Source organism: Arachis ipaensis, chromosome B2 (genome assembly GCF_059453495.1).
Source record: "Arachis ipaensis isolate K30076 ecotype BB chromosome B2, ASM5945349v1, whole genome shotgun sequence".
In the NCBI taxonomy this organism is placed as follows: Eukaryota; Viridiplantae; Streptophyta; class Magnoliopsida; order Fabales; family Fabaceae; genus Arachis; species Arachis ipaensis.
In genome coordinates this window covers 113,696,058-113,717,163 of record NC_142437.1, presented here as the reverse complement: position 1 = coordinate 113,717,163, position 21,106 = coordinate 113,696,058, and the positions used below count along the sequence as shown (strand labels likewise).

The 21,106-nt window shown below is 32.4% G+C and overlaps 1 protein-coding gene and 2 pseudogenes across 2 annotated transcripts; all 3 read right to left on the bottom strand.

Annotated features, from left to right (window-relative positions):
• Positions 1 to 11,570: 11,570 nt before the first annotated feature.
• LOC107625867 (uncharacterized) lies at positions 11,571 to 13,629 on the bottom strand. Of its 2 annotated transcripts, none has more exons than XM_088505068.1 (3): positions 13,163 to 13,629; positions 12,186 to 12,333; positions 11,571 to 11,840 (listed from the first exon to the last, which is right to left on the bottom strand). In XM_088505068.1, exons 2-3 carry the CDS (start codon positions 12,306 to 12,308, stop codon positions 11,781 to 11,783), a joined length of 183 nt encoding a protein of 60 aa, XP_088361194.1. In that variant the 5' UTR covers positions 12,309 to 12,333; positions 13,163 to 13,629; the 3' UTR covers positions 11,571 to 11,780. The 2 variants fall into 2 exon arrangements, with proteins under 2 accessions (XP_088361194.1, XP_088361195.1); XM_088505069.1 differs by having other exon boundaries at positions 13,173 to 13,629.
• A 5,417-nt stretch (positions 13,630 to 19,046) lies between these two features.
• LOC107627757 (non-specific lipid-transfer protein 1 pseudogene) lies at positions 19,047 to 19,406 on the bottom strand (annotated as a pseudogene).
• Positions 19,407 to 20,589: 1,183 nt separating this feature from the next.
• On the bottom strand, positions 20,590 to 20,904 carry LOC107628508 (non-specific lipid-transfer protein 1 pseudogene; annotated as a pseudogene).
• Positions 20,905 to 21,106: the final 202 nt, after the last annotated feature.

Sequence of the window (21,106 nt, the reverse complement as noted above, 5' to 3'; positions counted from 1 at the left end):
TTTTGATTCGATTTACTCGTACATATAGTTAACAATGATTGATGTTTAATTTATTAAGTGAAGTATTTTTCTACTTTATTGAGTCAAATTCTAAAACCTATTGTTAACATTATTTACAAAAATAATTGTCTACAAAAATCCATTTAGATTTTAGTAAAGCAAGTAGGTTATTAGGAATTAGGATGACATTTGTGTTTCTATTTCCATTCTTTCTTTTTTTTATATTAGCTTGGTTCTCACTTCTAAGCAATTATCCCTAGGTTGAAAAAAAATAATAAAATAATATTTTGAAAAAAATAAAAATAAAAATTTAATAAATAATAAGCATTCTTTGGCTTTCTCAAAAAGAAAAGGCACAACAAATAATACAAATAGAAGAAGTTCATACTTAGTGTGTGATGTGTGTAGAATTTGTGAAGGTTAAGGTGAGAAATTAAAAATACATGAAGACTTTAATAGCAAAAAATGTATGTGGAAAAATAAATAAAATTTGGTTAATAATTAATAAAAATAATTTTGGATATTTATTATTATACAGGGTTATATTAGACTTTTTATTTTTTGATAAGAACAAGCCAACTTTAAAATACTTTCAAAAGTACCACTAATTTTTAAAAATTGCAAGTACAAATATATCGTCTTTTTTATTTATCAAATATAAAATAAGGTGCATAAGCACCTCTCTAAAAAGTTTTACCAAATTAAATTATACACTTGATCTTCAACTACATATCACAGTTGATTTTCTTGAAGAAATATTAAAACATACATGTTATAAGATGGCTAATTTTTTTCGATATGACGCATAGGTTGGTGTAACGCCACGTTATGAAAGTTAGGGGTGTTTTACACTATTGTAACGGACTAACGGCAGTTAACTGACAGAAAAAAATTGGATAGTCCAATTTTTTGGAGGTGAAAAATGACACAAATCGGACCATCCGATTTGGGTTGGGCATACATTTTTTTTTTGCAAAGAAATCGAACCCATTGATTTCACGCATGCAAAGTGAAATTTTTTTTGTCCAAAAAAATCGGACCCACCGATTTCATGTACACAAATTTTTTTTTGCGGACTATGCCTCTAATCGTACTGTTTGACTTAGGTTTTCAAAATTTTTGAACCAATAAAAAAAACGGTCGGACGGTCCAATTTCAATTTTATATATACCAACTTCATCATCGAACTCTCCACTTCATCTTTTTCTCACAATCTTCAAATCTCTAAAGCTCCTCTATGCTCTTTCTCTTCTTCTCTATTGTTTGGAAAAGATTAAAACCAAAATTGAGAGTGTGTAATGTGAGTATATTATCACGGATGATAGAGTTATGTTAAAAGTATATTATCATGGTCAAATTTTATTACAAATATCTGAAGGAGTGAAATTTGTGTGTGAAAATTCATTAGATATTATAATTCCATTCACACTGTCATTTGAAGAATTAAAATGTGTGATTTGTGAGAAGATCGATTCTCAAATATCTAGAAGAGTGTCGTGTATTCTATACAGATATCCTATATTTGTATTTTTGGTGGGTTCGTTCAACTTCAAATGAAATACGTGACCGATGCGAGCATGTAAGAAATGTTTTCAATGTATCTTGAAAGTTGGTCCCGAATATTGTTCATCGAACTGTATATTGAGTTTGAGCAATCTGCAGCGGACTGAGAGATTGAATTGGAAGATTACAACAATGATAGCGAGGAAGAGTTTGAAAGTAACTATGAAGTCGTTTATCCGGGTGTAGACGAAGATCAAACTGACGATGCTATGGCGGCAGATGTGGCAGATGTGGTAAATGCATTAGCAAACCAGCAGCCGTTTGAGGAGCCAACTTTCATGCGATCGTTGGATTTGGAGGCCATGCATACACTGAAATTTTCTCAATATATAAATGCAGATATGTAATAATTTTAAATTATGATTTATGCATAAATTTTGAATTTGAGACATATTTAATACGACAATAAATAGATAAAATATAACATATAATTAATAAATATTCTATCCTAACAACACACAACAATAAATTATTAATCTTTTATTAAATATCTATATTATACTCATAATAATAATTAATTCAATAATTTTTATATATCTTCTACAATAAATTTATTAATAATAATTAATATTAATTATTTTATTATCATACCTAGGTCTTAATAAAAATTATTACTTGAATTTGTTCATAATAATTAATAATAATTAATTTATTATAACACCTATAATCTTAATAAAAATTATGACTACAATAAATTTATTCATAACAATTATTTTATTATCATACCTAGATCTTAATAAAAAAAATTATTACGATAAATTTATTACTAACAATTAATACTAATTAATTTATTTATTATCATACCTCTAATCTTAATAAAAATTATTACTACAATAAATTTATTAATAACAATTAATAATAATTATTTTATTATCATACCTGCATCTTAACAAAAATTATTACTACAATCAATTTATTAATCACAATGAATAATAATTAATTTATTATCATACACCTATAATTTTGTTCATACCTGATCCAAAAGCATAAGTCAGACCTAAAAGTATATAAAAGTCCAAAAGACGTCTCTTACATGACCGACCTCTTGAGAGGTCGGACAGAGTGCTACAGGAAAATAATTTTCCCCTGAAGGGGTTATAACTTATCCCTAATATCTCTCACCCACTTCTAGAAGAGAGATCCCAACAATTCTAAGATAAAGGGGCAGTTATCCACCACCAAAAGTGGAACTACTTCAACGGTGGTTATTGGTTCATCACCTAAAATTACACTGACACCCTCATATATAATTAAGTTTCAATACACAAAAATCTGCTAAGACCTTTGTTGACTTAAGCATCGGAGTGTTTTGCAGGTACCAGCCCCCATCTTCTCACAAACAACTCGGACAACGGCTATTGGACGTAGGCTAAGTCGGAATTCGTTTCATTGAGGATTTGGGCCTCACATACAAGCCCAAAGACAATTCAGTTTCAGGTAACCCTCGAAACAAATCTTAATAAAAATTATTACTACACTATCTATTTCTACTAATCTCTAATATCACTATTATTTTAATTAAATTAAAATATCTAAAAATTAAAACTTACATAATTAGGATGATTAAGATAATTAGCAATGTGGAACTCCAGACAATTGACGTCTTTTATTCTCCTTCTTCTTGGCATTGTTGAAGGCTGGTGGTCCAATTTTTTTTACCTCCCAGGTCTGATTTCTTCAACAATGGAGAGTAAAATGAGTGGGGTTGAAGGTGGGGGTGGAGACTTGGGGGTGAGTGAGGAAAGAGTGGGACGAGAGTAGGGGTGAGCACGGGTCGGTTTGGTTCGGATTTATGGTAAAATTAGAATCGAACCGATCAAAATGTAATCGGTTCGGCTTGGTTCGGATTTGCATTTTTTTGTACATGTACCCGAACCAAACCAAACTGATTAAGAACGGATTGGTTCGATTCGGGTAATTAGGTACCCGATGACTTTGAAATTCATAAAAAAAAAAACCAAATTTTTATCTTAAAAATTCAACAAGTACAATAAACATGTAACATCAATAGAAATAATCCAAACATGTTAAACACCAAATACATTAAAAACTAAACTCATTAAAATCCAAACATATTAATAACAAATAATCATTATCTAATGGAAAAGCCATATATATTTTTTATTTTTTTATTTAATTAATATATGATCGAGTTCGCGGGTTGGTTCAGGTTCCACACCTCCAAAACCGATACCCGAACCAATCACTAACAAAAGCCATCAGTTTGGTATTACCCGTTGGTTTCAGAACCAATTTAATTGGTTCGGTTCGGGTTCGGACGGGTAATCGGATACCCGCTACCCGTACTCACCCCTAGACGAGAGTGAAAAGAATGGGGTAAGCAGCGGTAATATACAAGCAGGGGTTGGGTGTGCTTGCATGTATGACGCGTGGCATATGCGATTTGTGTATCTGCGATGCTTCTAATCGGACCGTCCGATTACTCTCTCTCAAATCAGACCGTTCGATTTGTTGATCATAGCTGTCACATGTTGGTTAAGCCCCTTGCACTCTCATAACGCAGCTATACACCATATTTGTCCCAATATTAAAATAAAAAAAAGTGTTATAAAAATAATGAAGGAAAACTAAAAGAAAATTTTAATCATTAATAAAAGAAATTGAACAAAATTATTTAAAAAAAAAATAAATTACTATTTTATTCATAAAAAATTTAAGTTATATCTATAAAAAAAAATAAACTCGGTTCGGTTGTAACTAACTAAACACTAAAAAATTATAATAAATTTTTAAATTATTCTTTTAACCCTAGTTTCATTTTCAAATTTATCACATTTCTAACCCTGGACAATCCTACTACTCCTTTATCCCTCCCTCACCTCTCATGGACACTGTTCTCTCTCTCACACACACCAATATGCTATTAGCTATTCTATTTCTCTCCCTAAAGTCACCATGCTACCACATTACACCACAGCTACATCTTTTCCTTCATCTCTTCTTCTTCTTCTCTCCCTCCTACTCCACCACCATCGCCACTATCAACGTCAACTACAGTTACGAAGGACAAAATGAAAACAATCATGTTACATGTACATAAAAAATTAGTTACTCATAAAATACATGTTGAAATTTAAAATACACTATAAAAATGAGTTAAACAACACATATATTTATGTAGTGACTGATTTGATAGCTGACTTTTGACGTGCACATAACATTTTTGAAAGGAAAATTGTCCATCACTAATGAGATGGCATAGTGCCATTGTTGACGACCTCCGGTGAGGTAGAGATGGAGATGGTTTAAGAGGAAAAAATAAATTACTCTATTGAAGAGAAGAGCTTACAAAAGACAAGGGAAGTATGTTGCTATAAAAAGGTGAAAAAGACTATAATACCATGTTGGAAGTTTATGGTACCAAAAACTAAATGAAACAAACGAAAAGCTTTATCAAAGATTTTTTAAAGGCTAGAATTAAGATTTGTGCTGGAAATTCTGTCTAAACAATGAGAAATTATCATAAGCTAAATTATCTCAAAAAATGTTTCTCAATCTCATCACGTATATTCAATTTCTAAATTGTTTTCTCAATTATAGATATAAATCTAACTCCGCCTATGTTACACTTACGGTACATAGCCGGTCCCAAACTCAGATAAAGGAGGAGGGTTGTGTTAGGTTTTCGACAACCAACATAAAAATATAGTTAAATCCCCATGACATGATTATAGATATGTATCTTTCTTACAATGTTTTGATAAAATTGGAAATAGGTTCTTAACTTATGGTATAAGTGTTTGATTTTCGTCCTTTTGACATTTAATCAAATTCTTTGAGTCTGGAATGACTATCATCTAAGTGTCTCATACACCTAACATTCTCCCTCAAATCAAGCTCCATTTTGTCCTTAATCACACTTTGACAAGGGTTGTATACTTGTATATAGTTGAAGTTTTGACCCATTCAATATAATCAAACTAATATTTTTTTAATGACATTTTAAGTAATGAATGTAAAAAGTTCTTATCAAATAAAATAAAAAAATGGTAAAGTATATTCTTTGTCTTTAAAGTTTGACAAAAGTTTTAAAAATATCCCTAAGTTTTATTTTGTTTCAATTTTGTCCCAAAAGTTTTCAATTTGCATCAAATATACCCCTGACGGCTAATTTTTCAAAAAATTTAAGATCGATTCAATAACAATTTCATAAGAACAACCCTTCAACACAAGCAAATCAAGCATAATTTTTATGCATTATTGTTATATTGGTCTTAAATTTTTTGAAAATTTAGCCTCTGAGGGTATATTTGATGCAAATCGAAAATTTTTGGGACAAAATTGAAATAAAATAAAACTTAGGGATATTTTTAAAACTTTTACCAAACTTCAGGGACAAAAAATATACTTTACCCAATAAAAAATTATACTCCACTATATAAATTTGAAAACATTATAGTGTTATAATCAATTTAATCTTAATTTTTGATAGCTACTTTTTTTTGTATCTTTTTTTTTTTTTGGTATCTATTTAAGTAAATATTTTGAGTAAATACCTGTAGATTTGGTATAGAGTTGAGACTTTCTGTATGACGTGATGTAATTTTGGCGGGTACATAAATGTACTTTTAACTCAAAAAGTAAATATAATTCTAGTTCTCCAAAAAAAAAAAAAAAAAAGTATCATTGTTTGGTTTTGTTAGTGTGTTAATGACACTTTTTTTAATTTTAATATGAGGGTAGCTTTGGTGCATTCCATCGATATTGGGGTGTGGCGTGCATTATAGGAGTGTGGGGGCTGCGAACTTGAAATCGGACGGTCCGATTTTGGGGATATGTAATTAGACGGTCCGATTACTGGCGTGGATGGTGAACAAATCAGACCGTCCGATTTGCGCACCATAGCCACACGTCGAGCATGCACGAACCCAGGGAGTGGACCCTTCTCACATTGGAGTAAAACCCTAGTCTTCCATCCAGTGCTCCACTTCGTTCCTATCTCACTCTCAGTCCCTTCTATCTCTTTCAAAGGCTTATTTTCTTTCTTCCATTGAAGCTTCAGCAGCAAAAAAATTCAAGGAGGGGGACCAAGTTGAACAATGCCAAGGAGATGAAGAACAAAAGATGTTAATCGTCCAGAGTTACATATTGTTAATTATCTTGATCAACCTAGTTATGTAAGTTTATTTTATTAAATTAATTTTTTTTAATTTAAATAATAATAATTAGATTACATGCAATTTTTATAATTAGTGAATGTATGCTGTTAGTTAGTTCAAGTGTTAGAGTTGTGTAAGTATAATTAGTGAACTAAGTGACATTAATTTATTTATCCTGAACGAGGTATTATTATTATTATTATTATTATTCTAGTGACCGTTAGTTTAGGTTTAGTTTAGTAAGTTAAACTAGTTTAGATAGTTAATTACTGTAAGAATAATGTGGTTAGTTAGTAGAATAGATTATGTATGGTTGTTAATTTAATTTCCATTTCTGTCCGTACAATAATAATAATAATAATAATAATAATAATAATAATAATATACTAGAAAATAGTGGGGAATCAGTTATATAAATATAAATTAGATATTATTAATAGTTATTACTATAAACCAAATAGGATTTAGTTTAGATGTTGGAGTTAGAATTAACAAATATAATTTTATATTGCTGTCGAGTAATAATAATAATTAGATTTAATTTTAAATTTATTTGAGTTTAACATTCATTCTATCTATTTACATTAAACGAATGGAAATCGTTATTAAGAAAAGGTTAGGAAGTAGATATTAGAAAATATAGTTTTCATGGAAATAATAGTAATAAATAGATGTTAATTTTAGTTTCATTTAAGGTTTATTAATTATGTTATATTGCTTATATGATAATGAGAATGCAAGAATGTTAAATATGGTATGTTAGTTAAGCATGGTTATATTTGATTAATGTGATATATGGCTTTGTTTTGTAGGGTTCACGAATGTTAATATGCGATCATTATATGCCACCGGATCCATATAATCCAATTGTGGAGGGGCATTTGCGGGAGACTGGATTTTATTACGTTTCGCAGATTGGAGTTGTCCAATGTCAATCGGCATTAATTAATGCTCTGATCGAGAGATGGCGGCCCGAGACTCATACTTTTCATTTTCCAATTGGCGAGTGTTCCATGACGTTGGAGGAAGTGGCGGTAATTTTTGGGCTTCCGACAAATGGTCTTCCAGTTACAGGACCGACTATGAGTAGTTATGAGGCGTTAGAGGTCGAATGCCTCCATCATTTTGGTGTTGCACCCAGGAAGACAGAATGTAGAGGAAGTTTTATAAAATTGACTTGGTTTCGGAGACTAAAAGAACATATAGTCTTAGATAATGATATTCAGGTTCAGAGGTATGTAAAGTGCCACATAATGTTATTATTTGGGACCATTATGTTTGGAGACAAGTCTGCGGCAGGAGTGCACTGGAAATTTCTGCCGTTGCTCCGAAACTTCGGCGGGATCAGAGAATTTAGTTGGGGTTCGGCATGTTTGGCGCACTTGTATAGAGCATTGTGTAGGGCTACTCGTGTCGACTGCAAGGAGATTGATGGACCGCTGACCCTTCTGCTTACCTGGGCTTGGATTCGTTTACCATTTCTCTCGCCTATACTAGGCAATCCTCGAGTCTTTCCGCTTGCTAATAGGTAAGTTCAAACATCATCTGCATTGAATAAGTGCATCACCTTTTAATTGAGAGTTTTATCATAAGTTGTTTATAATGAGCTGTTTGATGTTAGATGGCGTAATTGGGACCGTGATGAACGGGCTTATAGATTTCAATCTCTGGCGCACTATAGGAGGGTATTGGACGATCTGCAGGATGGACAAGTATGTGATATTCAGTTGTCTTTATATTTTTCATTAGAAGTATTATTATCTGGTGTGTAATACTCTGTTATCTTCAATGTGTTCAGTTTGTTTGGGAGGCTTATGCAGTTGAGCGCATTGAGGCGGGTCTGATTCCGGCTGACATCCTCCACCACTCGATTATTTGGAGTGCAACCGTGCCGCTGATCTCATTTGAATGCATTGAGTGGCATGCGTCTGATAGGTTGAGGAGACAGTTTGGTTTGAGTCAGGATGTGCCTCATCAAGAGCAGGACCTAGGTCATGCACATGCCTCCCTAGAACTAAATTCCATTCCCACCATAAATTCACCATCCGCTACAACAGGAAGCTCTGCTACATTCACACCAAAAATTATGTACTATAATTAACAACTATAAATTGGTCATATAAATATAAATAAGTAATTAAATACGTAAGAAATAAAAAATCAACCAAAAAACTAAACGCTAATTACCGTAGTTATCAGAACCGAACCGGTCATCAACCAGGTCAAATGACCGGGTCACTGGTTTATCCGGTTGAACCGGTCATAATTAAATCAAATTATTAAATTATAAGAATAAAATTAAGCTGAACAAAAAAAATAAATAATAACACAATCAATATCAATATACCAATGTCGGAATCGGTTTGGTTTGAACAGGTCCGGTTTGGTTTGAACTGATCGGATTCGGTTTGAACCAGTCCGGTTTGATTTGAACCGGTCCGGTATGGTTTGATCCGGTCCGATTTGAACCGGTCTGATTTGAACCGGACCGATTTGAACCGAACCTGGTCTGTTCGTCATGCTAACTAATCAATCTGTCATATTATTCTATCATACATTGTATCAAAATTGCATACATGCATTCATATACTCAGGAAATTCCGGTATATGCATGGCCTCCAAGTCCAGTGAGCGCATGAAAGTAGGCTCCACAAACGGATGCTGGTTTACTAGTGCATTTGCCACATCAGCCACATCTGCCTGCATAGTGTCCTCGGCCTGATCTCCATCTCCACCCGGATCAAGGCATTCATAATTACTTTCGAACTCCTCCTCACTATCACTATTATAATTTTCCATCTCAATATTCCAATCTGCTTCCGACTGCTCAAACTCAATAAACAGCTCAATGAATGATATCTGTGAGCGAGTTTCCATGTACACTGAAAACATATCTTGCATGCTCGCTTCATCGGTTACATATTTGATTTGAAACTGAACGAACCCACCAAATACAGATACTGGGTTCCTGTACAAAATGCACGATATTCTCCTACATATTTGAGAATCCATCTTCTCACAAATTACACCTTTTAATTCTTCAAACGACAATGTAAATGGAATAATAATATCCAATGGATTTTCACACACAAATTTTACACCTTCAGCTGTTTGTAATAAAATCTGCCCATGATAATAAATCTTTAACAATACTCTATCATCCATTATGATGTACTCACAGAAAACACTCTCAAACTTGATGCAAATAGGATCTTCAAACAATAAACATGAAAGCTGCTGCCGAAACAATGAAGAAGAAGAAGAAAGAACTAAAGGGATTTCAGAAGAGAAATTGACTAACAAAAAATGGAGACTTCGAGTAACGTTGAGGTATATATAAAACCATAAATCGGACGGTCCGACCGCATGCCTACAGTTAACTTTTACTACGCCCTGAAATCGGACCGTCCGATTTTCATCACTTTCAAATTCGAAATTTCTAGCATTCAGCAAATCGGACCATCCGATTTCAGTTAACTTAACCAAAAATATCTCAGCCCCATGTAATCGGACGGTCCGATTACTATGCACGACTTTTTCCCTCACCCACAAATCGGACCGTCCGATTTGTGCACCCCCTTCTCCAACAAAGAAATCGGACGGTCCGATTACTAGCCCCTCCTCAGCTAACTAACGCCGTCACATTACTGCATTATCTCCTCAAACCATCATAACGTTGAGTAACACACGTTACTTTCTCATATGAAAATTAATGAGCCTGTTAATGAAGTATCCTAATAAAATATCTGTTTTAAAAAAATGTGAATATTTTTTGTACCAACAAAAATATTTTGCTAAAATAATATTTTTTTTATGTATCCAAAGTCCAAACAGCCAAAAACCAAAAAAATAATTGCAAAACTGAAAGAGCAACACCATTTAACTCGATAGTCAGCTATGAAGTACGGACACTTTGTTGAGTTATCGTGTCCACGTGTCGGACACATTTTGGACACGACACTCGTCCGACACGCGTTTCTGCTGTGTCTAACCGTGTCTTAATAAAAAATAAAAAATTCTTCTCCGGATACATCTGGACACATCTAAATACCATCACGTGTCAGCGTGTCCTGTCTTATTCTTAACATATATTTTTAAAATAAATTTATATAGAGTATATATTATTATTTATTAAAACAAAAAATATTTTAAATACTTGATATAATTAAAATAAGATATTAAACATAATCAAAAATTTTAATTTATATTTTAATATCAATAAAATATCAAAATATCATTACGATTTATCTAAAAAATACTTTATATTTTATATATATGCGTGTCCCCGTGTCATGTAAGATTTTAAAATTCGCGTGTCGACGTGTCTCGTGTCCGTGTCAGTGTCTATCCATCATAGGTAATCAGTAGTTAACGAAAGAGACACTCAAGACGCATTTAGCAACAGTGCAAAGTGTTTTTTTTTTTTAGTATCTGGTGCCAAAAACGGCCCAGACCAGAACACAACACCCATATCCCAACCCGATCCGAACTTGATCTCCCTTCTTCCCCAAAAATAAAAAATGCGTGTTTGATGTGGTAAATTATTAATAATGTTCATTTAAGAGGGCCTCTAAATTTAATATCTTCACGCTATATTCTATTTTTAAGTTATTTTCTTGATTATAGATAATACATATTTTTTTTGCAAAACTTTCATGAACTTGGAGATATATTCTAAATATAGCTTTAAACAAATATCTCAGTACACATTTTTGGCATCCTAGCTTCATACTTCATTCCTAACTACCTAACTTCAAGATTTTAATTTCTATTTTATTTTGAGTTTTTCATGTTAATTTAAGATGCAAACTATCTCACTCCATCATTCAAAGAAGACAAACAAATTTAAAATTTACCTAAATATGAAGGCACTGGCCATTTTGGTATAGACCTCAATCAAGTCTTGAAAATGATGGTGCCGAGACCTCCAAATAAGGTTTCCAAGTGGGGGTCCAAGATTTTAGACTTAAGCTTCAAGATAATATTTTGCATTGCAATATACAATCAGAGAAGAAAAAAATACATCATGAAATGAAGGGAAAACAAGAAAAATCCTATTCCAAACAGGTAATCCAAGAAGACCCTGCTATGCAATGGTTATTTTGAATTGTTAGCTGTAAGCATAGAAGCTTCGCGCTCCAACCGACGCCTTTCCCTCTGCAAACACCAAATTTCCCAATCATCAAAACTATTTCAGGGGGAAAGATAAATCCCATATTGAATTGCTTGAGGTTTCGACGGTTTCTAGAAAGCCAATACAAGAATGCTTATTATTGAACATAGTTCATCCATAAAGTACAATTCAGCTATGAATTCAAGAACTTCAAAAGGATGTCTTTCAATCCATGGAAAAGATTTAGAAAATGCAGATCATGAGCAAAGAGATGCAGAGAGATCAGTAGCATAAAATCTGATTGTATCACTCTCTAGATAACCAAGTTTCATTATTTTTTGCTCCTGATCAAGTAGTAAAATTGAGAGAAACAAAGAAAAAATTCTCACCCTTCTTTCCCAGTAGGGTAGAAAGCAAACAAAATCATAAACTGGAGTAATAGTTGCACACAACACCGCATTCAGTCCGGTGAACACCAAAAGTGCTGTCATAGGTCGAGTTTTATGAGGCATAGCTCTCACTTGTAGAGACCAAGATCTGCAAAATATGAAGCTTAAAGTAAAGATTGTTTAATAGTTCAAGCCAGAACATACAAGAAGTTCTAGATAACATAAACTTATGATAAGAATGATTTGAAAAGAAAATGAAATAGCAGCTGAAACTTGAGAATTAAAAGTCTAACTCAAGTGAAGTAGACACCTAGTGCACCATTAGATGGATTCAGTATGCATAGTTTAGATTTTTGAAAAACCAATACTAAATTAAACCATAACTTATCAAAATTTGCTTCCTAAGTACATTGGCAATTTCAAAATTATACAGAATATATTAAGCTAATCGATGACAAGCACACACAACAGATTAGGAGAAAATTTTGAATTTTGAATAGAAAAAAAAAAAAACTATAAGGTAGCGTTTGAGACTGAGAGACTCAGACTGAAATAAGAACAGAATCCCAATTCCCCTTTCCCTTTCCCCTTCCCCATCCATTTCTTCTTTCTCATTTCGAATTCCAGTGGTTCTCCATCGGATCACCCCATCTCGCCAGCGCCACTACCCTCCTCGGCGTCGACTTCACCTCCGATGAGGAAGCCCACCAAAAATCAACCGCAACAGCAACAGCAATAATCACAGCACAACGGCAACAGCAACCGCAACAATCACAACAACAACTACACCTAAATCAACTTTATAATTACAATCACAGCAACAGCAAAATAGAAAATTAATTAGCTTATCAAAAATTCAAAACCTAAATCAACTTTATTATTAAAATTATAGCAAACTGGCAAATTAATTAATTGGGCGAAGAAGGAGGCAAGAAACTGTGAACGGAAAAATTGGAAAAGAGGGAACAGGGACTCACAATCACTAACCACGGCGGCGAGCAGCCACTGGAGGCGAGATGGCGAGGTCGACGAGCAAACAACAGCAATAGCAAGGACAAGAAGAGACGACAATGACGCACGAACCTGGGCGAGTCGCTGGCTGCTTCTGCTTGACTGAGCTGGAGACGACGAGGCCACAAAAGCGGCGACACACGAACCACGAGGTTGTGGTGGTCCTGGCGGCGGCGACAAGACAGCGGCTTCCGCTAGGGCTCTTCGATGGTGGTACAGATTCCTGAGCTGCACCGCGCTGGTTGTGCGTCGCTGGTTCTGGTTCTGGCGCTGGTTCTCAGCGGCGGGGTGGTCGACGATGAAGGGAAGGTGGCAGAGGGAGGCTGGCGATGATGATGATGAGTGACGGTGTCTTGGAAGAGGGAGTGAGAAGAGAAGAAAGTGTGAGAACTGAGAAGTGGGATAAGGGTATTTTAGTCCCGCCGTTGTTGAGTTAGTTGATGTCGTAAAAAATGAGGTACTATTTAATTTGGTTTTTTAATTTGGTGAGTTCTATGATGTTTTTTATTATGGTGACTTTTTTTTTTTTGTGACTGAACATAACACAAAGAAAAAACACATAAGAGAAAGAGTAGCACTCCTCTCTAATAATAATGTCTAAATTATTAGGGGGTTGTAACCACTCTAGGTACACCTGCTTGTTTAAAGCAGCAGTTTTAGCCATTAAATCAGCCGCTCTGTTTGCTGTATGCTGGATGAGCACTAAAGTAGCTGTCCAATTGCGCTGAAGCATCTCTTTGATTTTGCCAAGCAGATCAGAGTCATTCGTAATCATGCTGGTTGTGCCTCGCGAAACAAGAAGAAATGCATCAAGATTATCAGTTTCACATATGACCTCTTTACACTCGTAATCCCAAGCCATAACAAGCCCTCTCCAAATAGCATGAAACTCACAAGAGAGAACACTAGAAAGAGGTATACTGGCAGAACAACCTTTCATCCAAATTCCCATGCTGTCTCTAATAATACATCCAAAGCCCGCTAATTGCCCATTTTCAAAAACGCTTGCATCGCAGTTCACTTTACAGACATTCATTGGAGGTGGTTCCCAGTTATATTGCAAAGAGGAAGGAATAATATGTTTTTGGTTGGTAACAACCTTAGAGAAATCGCGAGCAGCATGTTGAACTAAGTGAACAATTTTCTCCTTACTCCATGGATCATCTTGATGGAAGATGTCATTGTTCCTATCCCTCCAAATCCACCAAAAGGCCGCTGCAAAGAGAAACTCATTTTTGTTGAGGTTAGAACGAATCCAAGACACAAAATCCAAACTAGAGTCCTCAGCGGTCATTCCCAAATTTAAGCTAATCCAAATCTGACGAGCTTTTTGGCAAGTCCTAAAGCAGTGGTTAATATTCTCTAGAGAAAGATAACATCGCTGGCAAAAATCAGAAGTAGCAAGACCTCTTTGAAACCGGTAACTAACTGTGGGAACTCCGTTGTTGAGACAAAGCCAGAGCAGACACTTTATCTTCTCCGGTATTCTCAAGCGCCAAAGCCAAAGCCAATTTTCATTATCGTTCCAGCCAAATTTCTTCTTCAATAGCCATTCATACCCGCTTTTAGTCGAGTAGGTGAGAGTATTTGAGTTTGTCCAAAACCAACCTGTTTTATCTCCTGCCTGCTTGATAGGATCAAAGAGCATCAAATCAAGTTTAACTTCTTCCGGAATCATTGTGCAAAGAATATCCCACCGCCAATGTCCATGGTACCAGACATCTTCTAGCTTCAAGTGAGAATCAGAGATGTGCACAAAAGGAACCAAAGGAGCTAGCGTTCCACATGGTCGCCAAGCATGATACCAAAAGGATTGAGACATCCTGCCTGTACACCAATCAAAACCATCACGAAACTTTTTTATTGTCTTATAAATCGCTCGCCAAGTGCTTGAAACATTATTAGAAAAACTGGATGAAAAGCAAGACCTCCCAGATAAATATTTTGCCAACATAATTATTACCCAAAGCTTATCATTATTATGCAGTAATTGCCAAACAAGCTTTCCTAATAAAGCAAAATTTACACACTAGGTATCTCTAATTCCCAAGCCTCCATATTTTCTTGGAGTGACAACTTTGCTCCACTTGACATAATTTAAGCATCGCTCCCCCACCTTTTCCTTCCACAAGAATTGTCTAAGCACAGAATCAATCTTTTGACAAATCGAAGTAGAAAAAAGAGTCACTTGCATTTGATAAATAGGAAGAGAAGAAGCAACAAATTTAATTATGGTGACTAAATTGTCTAATTTGTTTTTAAAGATAAAAAATAAAATATTTAAAATAAAAAATAAAATATTTAAAATTTATTAAATATTATCTATTTGCCTTCTTTTGATAAGTTAGGTACAATCTCAAAAACACCATAATATTCATTTTTTAATTTTTACACAAATTTTAATTTAGTTCTTGAAATTTTAATGACTTTTATTTAGCTTTTAAATTTTGTAAGCGTAATTTATATTAGTTTCTAAGTTAATTTTTGAAGTACAAACATTAATAGAATATCTTGAGTCGAATGTTATGTTAAATTTTATAAAATAATATCGTTTTTATTTTGACATTTTAATAATCTAAATAAAACATTATAAGTGATATTTATTAAAAAAATTTTTATTAAACAAATGATTTGGCGTCAATTTTAGACTATTTTAACTACGTTTGTTTTACAATTTTTAAGATAGCATTTAATTAACTGTCACGCTTTATTAATTTTTTTTATGCTAGAAATTATTTTAGGATTAATGTGACTATGTGAGTCATCTTTGTAAAATTTAAAAATTAAAAAAACAATTAATATTTTATATAAATTAAAGTTTACGTATAATTTAGAGACCAAATTAAATATTAACTCATAAAAAATAAAAAAAAATTTATCATATATAATATAAAAAAAAAATAAGTATTTGCACTTGCACCCTTTCTAGGAATATCTGCATAAGTATCACCATAATTTCCAAAATACCCAAGTTAAATAACGTTATATCCAACAAAATAATTCTTCATGGATGTGAGGCTAAATTTTATTCATGATTGTCCAAATATATCTATGGACTCCGTCAATTCAATTACTACCCAGCAAAAGAATCTCCATTAACACACTGTATTCTACTCCTTCAAGAGTCCCTACAGGTCTACTTGAGAATCATCATTCTGTTACGAACATAATCACACACCAAATCATAGTCATAACATGGTGGTTTTACTCTTGTTGAATTTCAAAAATAAATAAATAAATAAATAAAAGGCTGAATAAATCAAACTAAATAACAATAGTAACAATAATTTTTCAAAACTAACTACTAAAACTTTTTCTTTATAGTACGTAATCGTTACGGCATAATAAACATTGAATTAAAATTAAATAACAATGTAGAAAATTACTGTTAATGACTTAAAAGGGATCTTCATTCTAAACAATTCCGTTTTCAGTCTAAGGGGGTTGGTGATTCCTTGGTTTTGAATTTATTGATTTGCATCAAAGAATTAGATACAACCCAATTGCATCCTTCTATATACATAACAAATCCTATGTTACACTTTATTATAATCATCTTAATTGTGTTTGCAGATTCATCTTTTGTTTACTTCCAAGAAGCTAAAAGATCACAACAAGCTAAGAAATTTCTACACAAGAAGTAGTTGAAAGAAACAATTACATTGAATTACATAAAATATTCGTTTAAAAAAAAAAAAAAAAAAAAAAAAAAACTGAAATCAATTTCCAGCATCAGTACTCAAAAACAGAACAAGCCATTTGCAGCCACTACATTACAGTTTGATTTTTGAGAATAAAATTTGAACATTTAGAGCGCTGAAATTTGCAACCAAAACGAGCTTCGAGAGATGCTTCTACGTGATGTCAAAAGAGTTATTTTGGGCTGGTCTGGGTTGCATTTTTGTCTTATTTGGACTTTCAGCCCACTTTTTCAAGCCTAATAATGTCTATAAGAGAAGTATATGATTTTTCTTAACATTTTTTTAACCATAACTTACGCTTTTCACACTCACCTCTCTAAAAAATTCACTATATATAATACCCAACAAAAGAATTTATCTTAACTAACTTAGCTTATTCGAGTGGTCAACTCACTCGTCCGCTTAAGTAAATGTCGAGGGTTTTTAGTCCTTAGCTAATTAGGTTAGGAGATACTATGAACAAAAAAAAAAAATTATTTTAAACCAATTTAATTTAATCTAATAGTTAGTGTATTAGTCCATTTAAATAAGTATTTGGAATTCGAATCCTCCTATACGTATACGTATACAGCAACTCATAGCCAATGACATAGTAGAAAACTAGAAAAATTTTATCATATACAATATAAAAAAAAAAAATCACCATATAAGCGTGGGTGCCAAACCTGTTTGCCTCATAAGTAGACATACCAAGGTTCGATTTCCGGTAATAGATAGATGGTGGTAACTAGAAAAGGATCCTTAGTTTGTGAGTGTGCGTATGACTAAAAATTTTTTATTATGCTTAAAATTTATGTAATCGTTAATTTTAGAATTTTTAACGGTTAGAAAATAACATTAACCATAATATTATAAAGATAATAACTAAAATTATTTTATTTATTTTATCATATATAATTATAGATTCATTATATCTAAAGTTATACAATTATTTTAGCTGTGATTAATGAATACTAAAAAAATAACTTTGGACTATTTAGATTGTCTCTTTCAAATATTATTGAAAATTAAAATCAATTCTTCAGAACTAAAAAAAAAAAAAATCAAATTCTATAATGTTAAGGATGCCAGGAATCAGGATGGTTAATCGATATTGTGATATTGCGTGAAGTAGTGACGTGGAGTAGAAAAAACAGAAATTGGTTATTAGTTAGTTAGATCAGTAGGTGTTTGTTATTTGTATTAGTTAGTTAGTAGAGTGTTGGTATAAATATATGGTGTCTTCACATACAATGCTATGTAATTAAGATACAATTCTAATTCTTCAATACTTCATAATTGATCAAGTAATAAAGATCTTCTGCTGCATTCTGTTCCAAGAGCTAAAGCTCTCTGTGAACTCAAATTCATACTTGTACATAGAAGCCAACGAGTAAATAAAGCACGTGTTTAAAGGAGATTAGATGCAACGTATAACAATTTATTTATATCATTCATTACTTTCAACTGATAGAATAAACCGTATAACATATCTCAATATCTTGCATCTAATTAACTTTTATTCTATATTTAGAAATTTAGAGATAGGCAACTTCTTCATTCTCGATCTTTTGCCAAATTATTTTTCCTACCACAACCAAACTAAGTAATATAAGCCAGCGACACATTTCTCCCTATAAGCTCAGTTAACCCTGCAATTGCCAATCAAAATTAATCTAAGATTAGTATGTTCATAATATTATAACACACATAATATTTTATTGTCAAATGATAAAATTACTCTTAACTATTTATTTGGTAATCCTAAATAAAATAAAATAATTAATCACATAAAGATATCTTTATACGAAAATATAAATGCCAACAGTTATGTTAGAAATAAGATACTAGACTGGAGAAAGAATTTGTGTATTATTGAGTGTATTCAAGTTGTCTAAAATGATACAATATAAAAGCATATTTATAGGTGCTAAGAGAATCGTAATAATAAAGACGTAATCTCCTATAATAAATATTCAGATATACTAAATAATATTAATTGATGTTAATTGATCATAATTATATTCTAACAAGTTATATGATTTAATATGTTTAACTGAATTTTTTAACATAATACCTGTCAATATCTTAACATGATGACATTTTCACGAGTAACACCACCATAAATAGAATAATATGAACAATTATATATATAACGTGTGTTTTTAGCTTACTCGGTGCAATCCATGGAGGGGGATAACTTGTAGGGCAATTTAACTCCACATTGTTCTGGAAGTTTAGCAAGCTTGTCAGGCTTCAGACCCCTAAGATTCTTAGTCATTCTTCTGATGCAGTTGCAAACGGATTGACGATCTTCTTTGCTCTTGGCTCCAGCATTCAGGTTCTTAACCCCATCACAACAACTTTGAGGGATTATATGTTCGTTTCTGCTCAGGTATTCAACGCATGGTACTAATGTGGCATCAATCTTGCCACATAATTCAACAGCTTGTGTCATTTGACCCAAAGTTATGCACATTATCAACATGGTCAAGTATGTAACCTTAACAACACTAATAGAGGTAGCCATGGTAGGACTTTTAGATAGGTTAATATTTGAACTACTTGTGAGATATATATGATGGATATGATGAAGAGCAATTATCCAACTTAGGGTATATATAGATATTATACCACACATACACAATGCAAATTCGGTTTCTGATGAGAAAGTGAAAATGTTTTTTACTATAATTTGAAACATCTAAATTATTGTATTTGTTTTACGTCAACACCTCTTTTACAATAGTTAATATTTATATTTGAAAATTTTGTTACAATGACATAAGTGTATATATGCATGTTTCAATATAAATTTTATTTTAATATATTGATAGTATAAAAATAATTTTATAAATATATTTAATTATATATTATTATGTCAACAAAAATAATTAAATTACTGTGTTAAATATTTTATATTTCAGTGCATCAACATATATATACCTACGAGGACGACATTGAAGAAACATCTGTATCTTATATTAATAATAAAATTTAGATTATGACATATCTTCCTATTTCAATGTTGGATGGACACCAAGCTTTACATGCTTAAATAACGCCCTCCAAATAACTTTTTATTTTGGGAAAAGGAAGAAGCAATTAAAGTATTATCACTTATTATGGTGAGGGATAAGGAGATTGGATGGAAAGTATAATAATTTATTTCTATCAACTATTACTTTCAAGTGATACAATACATTGTAGAATCTTTCATCAATATCTCAAATCTTAGTTTGTAGTCTATATTTAGGAATTTAGGGATACACAACTTCTTCAATAAAGTAACATAATCCAAAAGCACAGTTCCTTACAAGCTCAGTTAATCCTGCATTAGGCAATCAAAATGAACCTAAAATTAGTATATTCATTAATACCAATTTTTTTCTTTACTGTAAATTTTTTTTTAAAACGTTATTTTCTTAGGGACTAAGGTTTAAAGTTAGGACAAAAATAGGATTTAAAATTTAAAATTTAGTGTTTAAATATTTAAAGTAAAAAATGATAATTTTAAAAAATTAACTGATATTAAGTAAAAAAAAAAAAGTTAATTCTCTAATTATTCAATAATATAAACAATTAAGAATATTATCAATTGACACTAAGAAAAAATATATATTCCTAATTATATAAACTGTGTATTTTCAGTAAAAATATAGGGAATATATATAATATGAAAATGCATGATAGTGGTGATAAGTGTTTTATTATTACTTGTTGCAATCCATGGAAGGGGATAACTTGTAGGGCAATTTAACTCCACACTTTTGAGGAAGATTAGCAAGCTTCTTAAGATTCAGACCCTTAACATTCTGAGTTGTTCTTTTGATGCACTTGCAAACAGATTGACGATCTTGTTTGTTCTTGGTTCCATGGTTCACCTTCTTAACCCCATGACAACATTTTCTAGGGATCAAGTCTCTATCACCATTTCTCCTAAGGTATGAAAGGCATGGTGCTAATGTGATTCGAATCTTGCCACATGTTGGAGCACCTTGTGTAAGTGATGAAATTTGACCCAACATTATGCACATTATCATCATGGCCAAGTAAATTATCTTAAGGACAAAAGAGCTAGCCATGTTGGTGGGGAAAAAAAAAATAATGCTTAGGACTTTGAGGTTAATAGTTGCACTAATTGTGATATGATATATATAATGAAGAGCAATGATCCAAGTTAGGCTATAATAATGCAATTAGGTTTGTGAGAAAGTGAAAAAAAAAAAT

Coding starts and splice junctions, on each gene's coding strand:
- LOC107625867 (XM_088505068.1), bottom strand. CDS start 12,308: ATGCCTCATAAAACTCGACCTATGACAGCACTTTTGGTGTTCACCGGA. Junction 11,841..12,185: donor TACCCTACTGGGAAAGAAGG/GTGAGAATTTTT, acceptor TGGTGTTTGCAG/AGGGAAAGGCGTCGGTTGGA.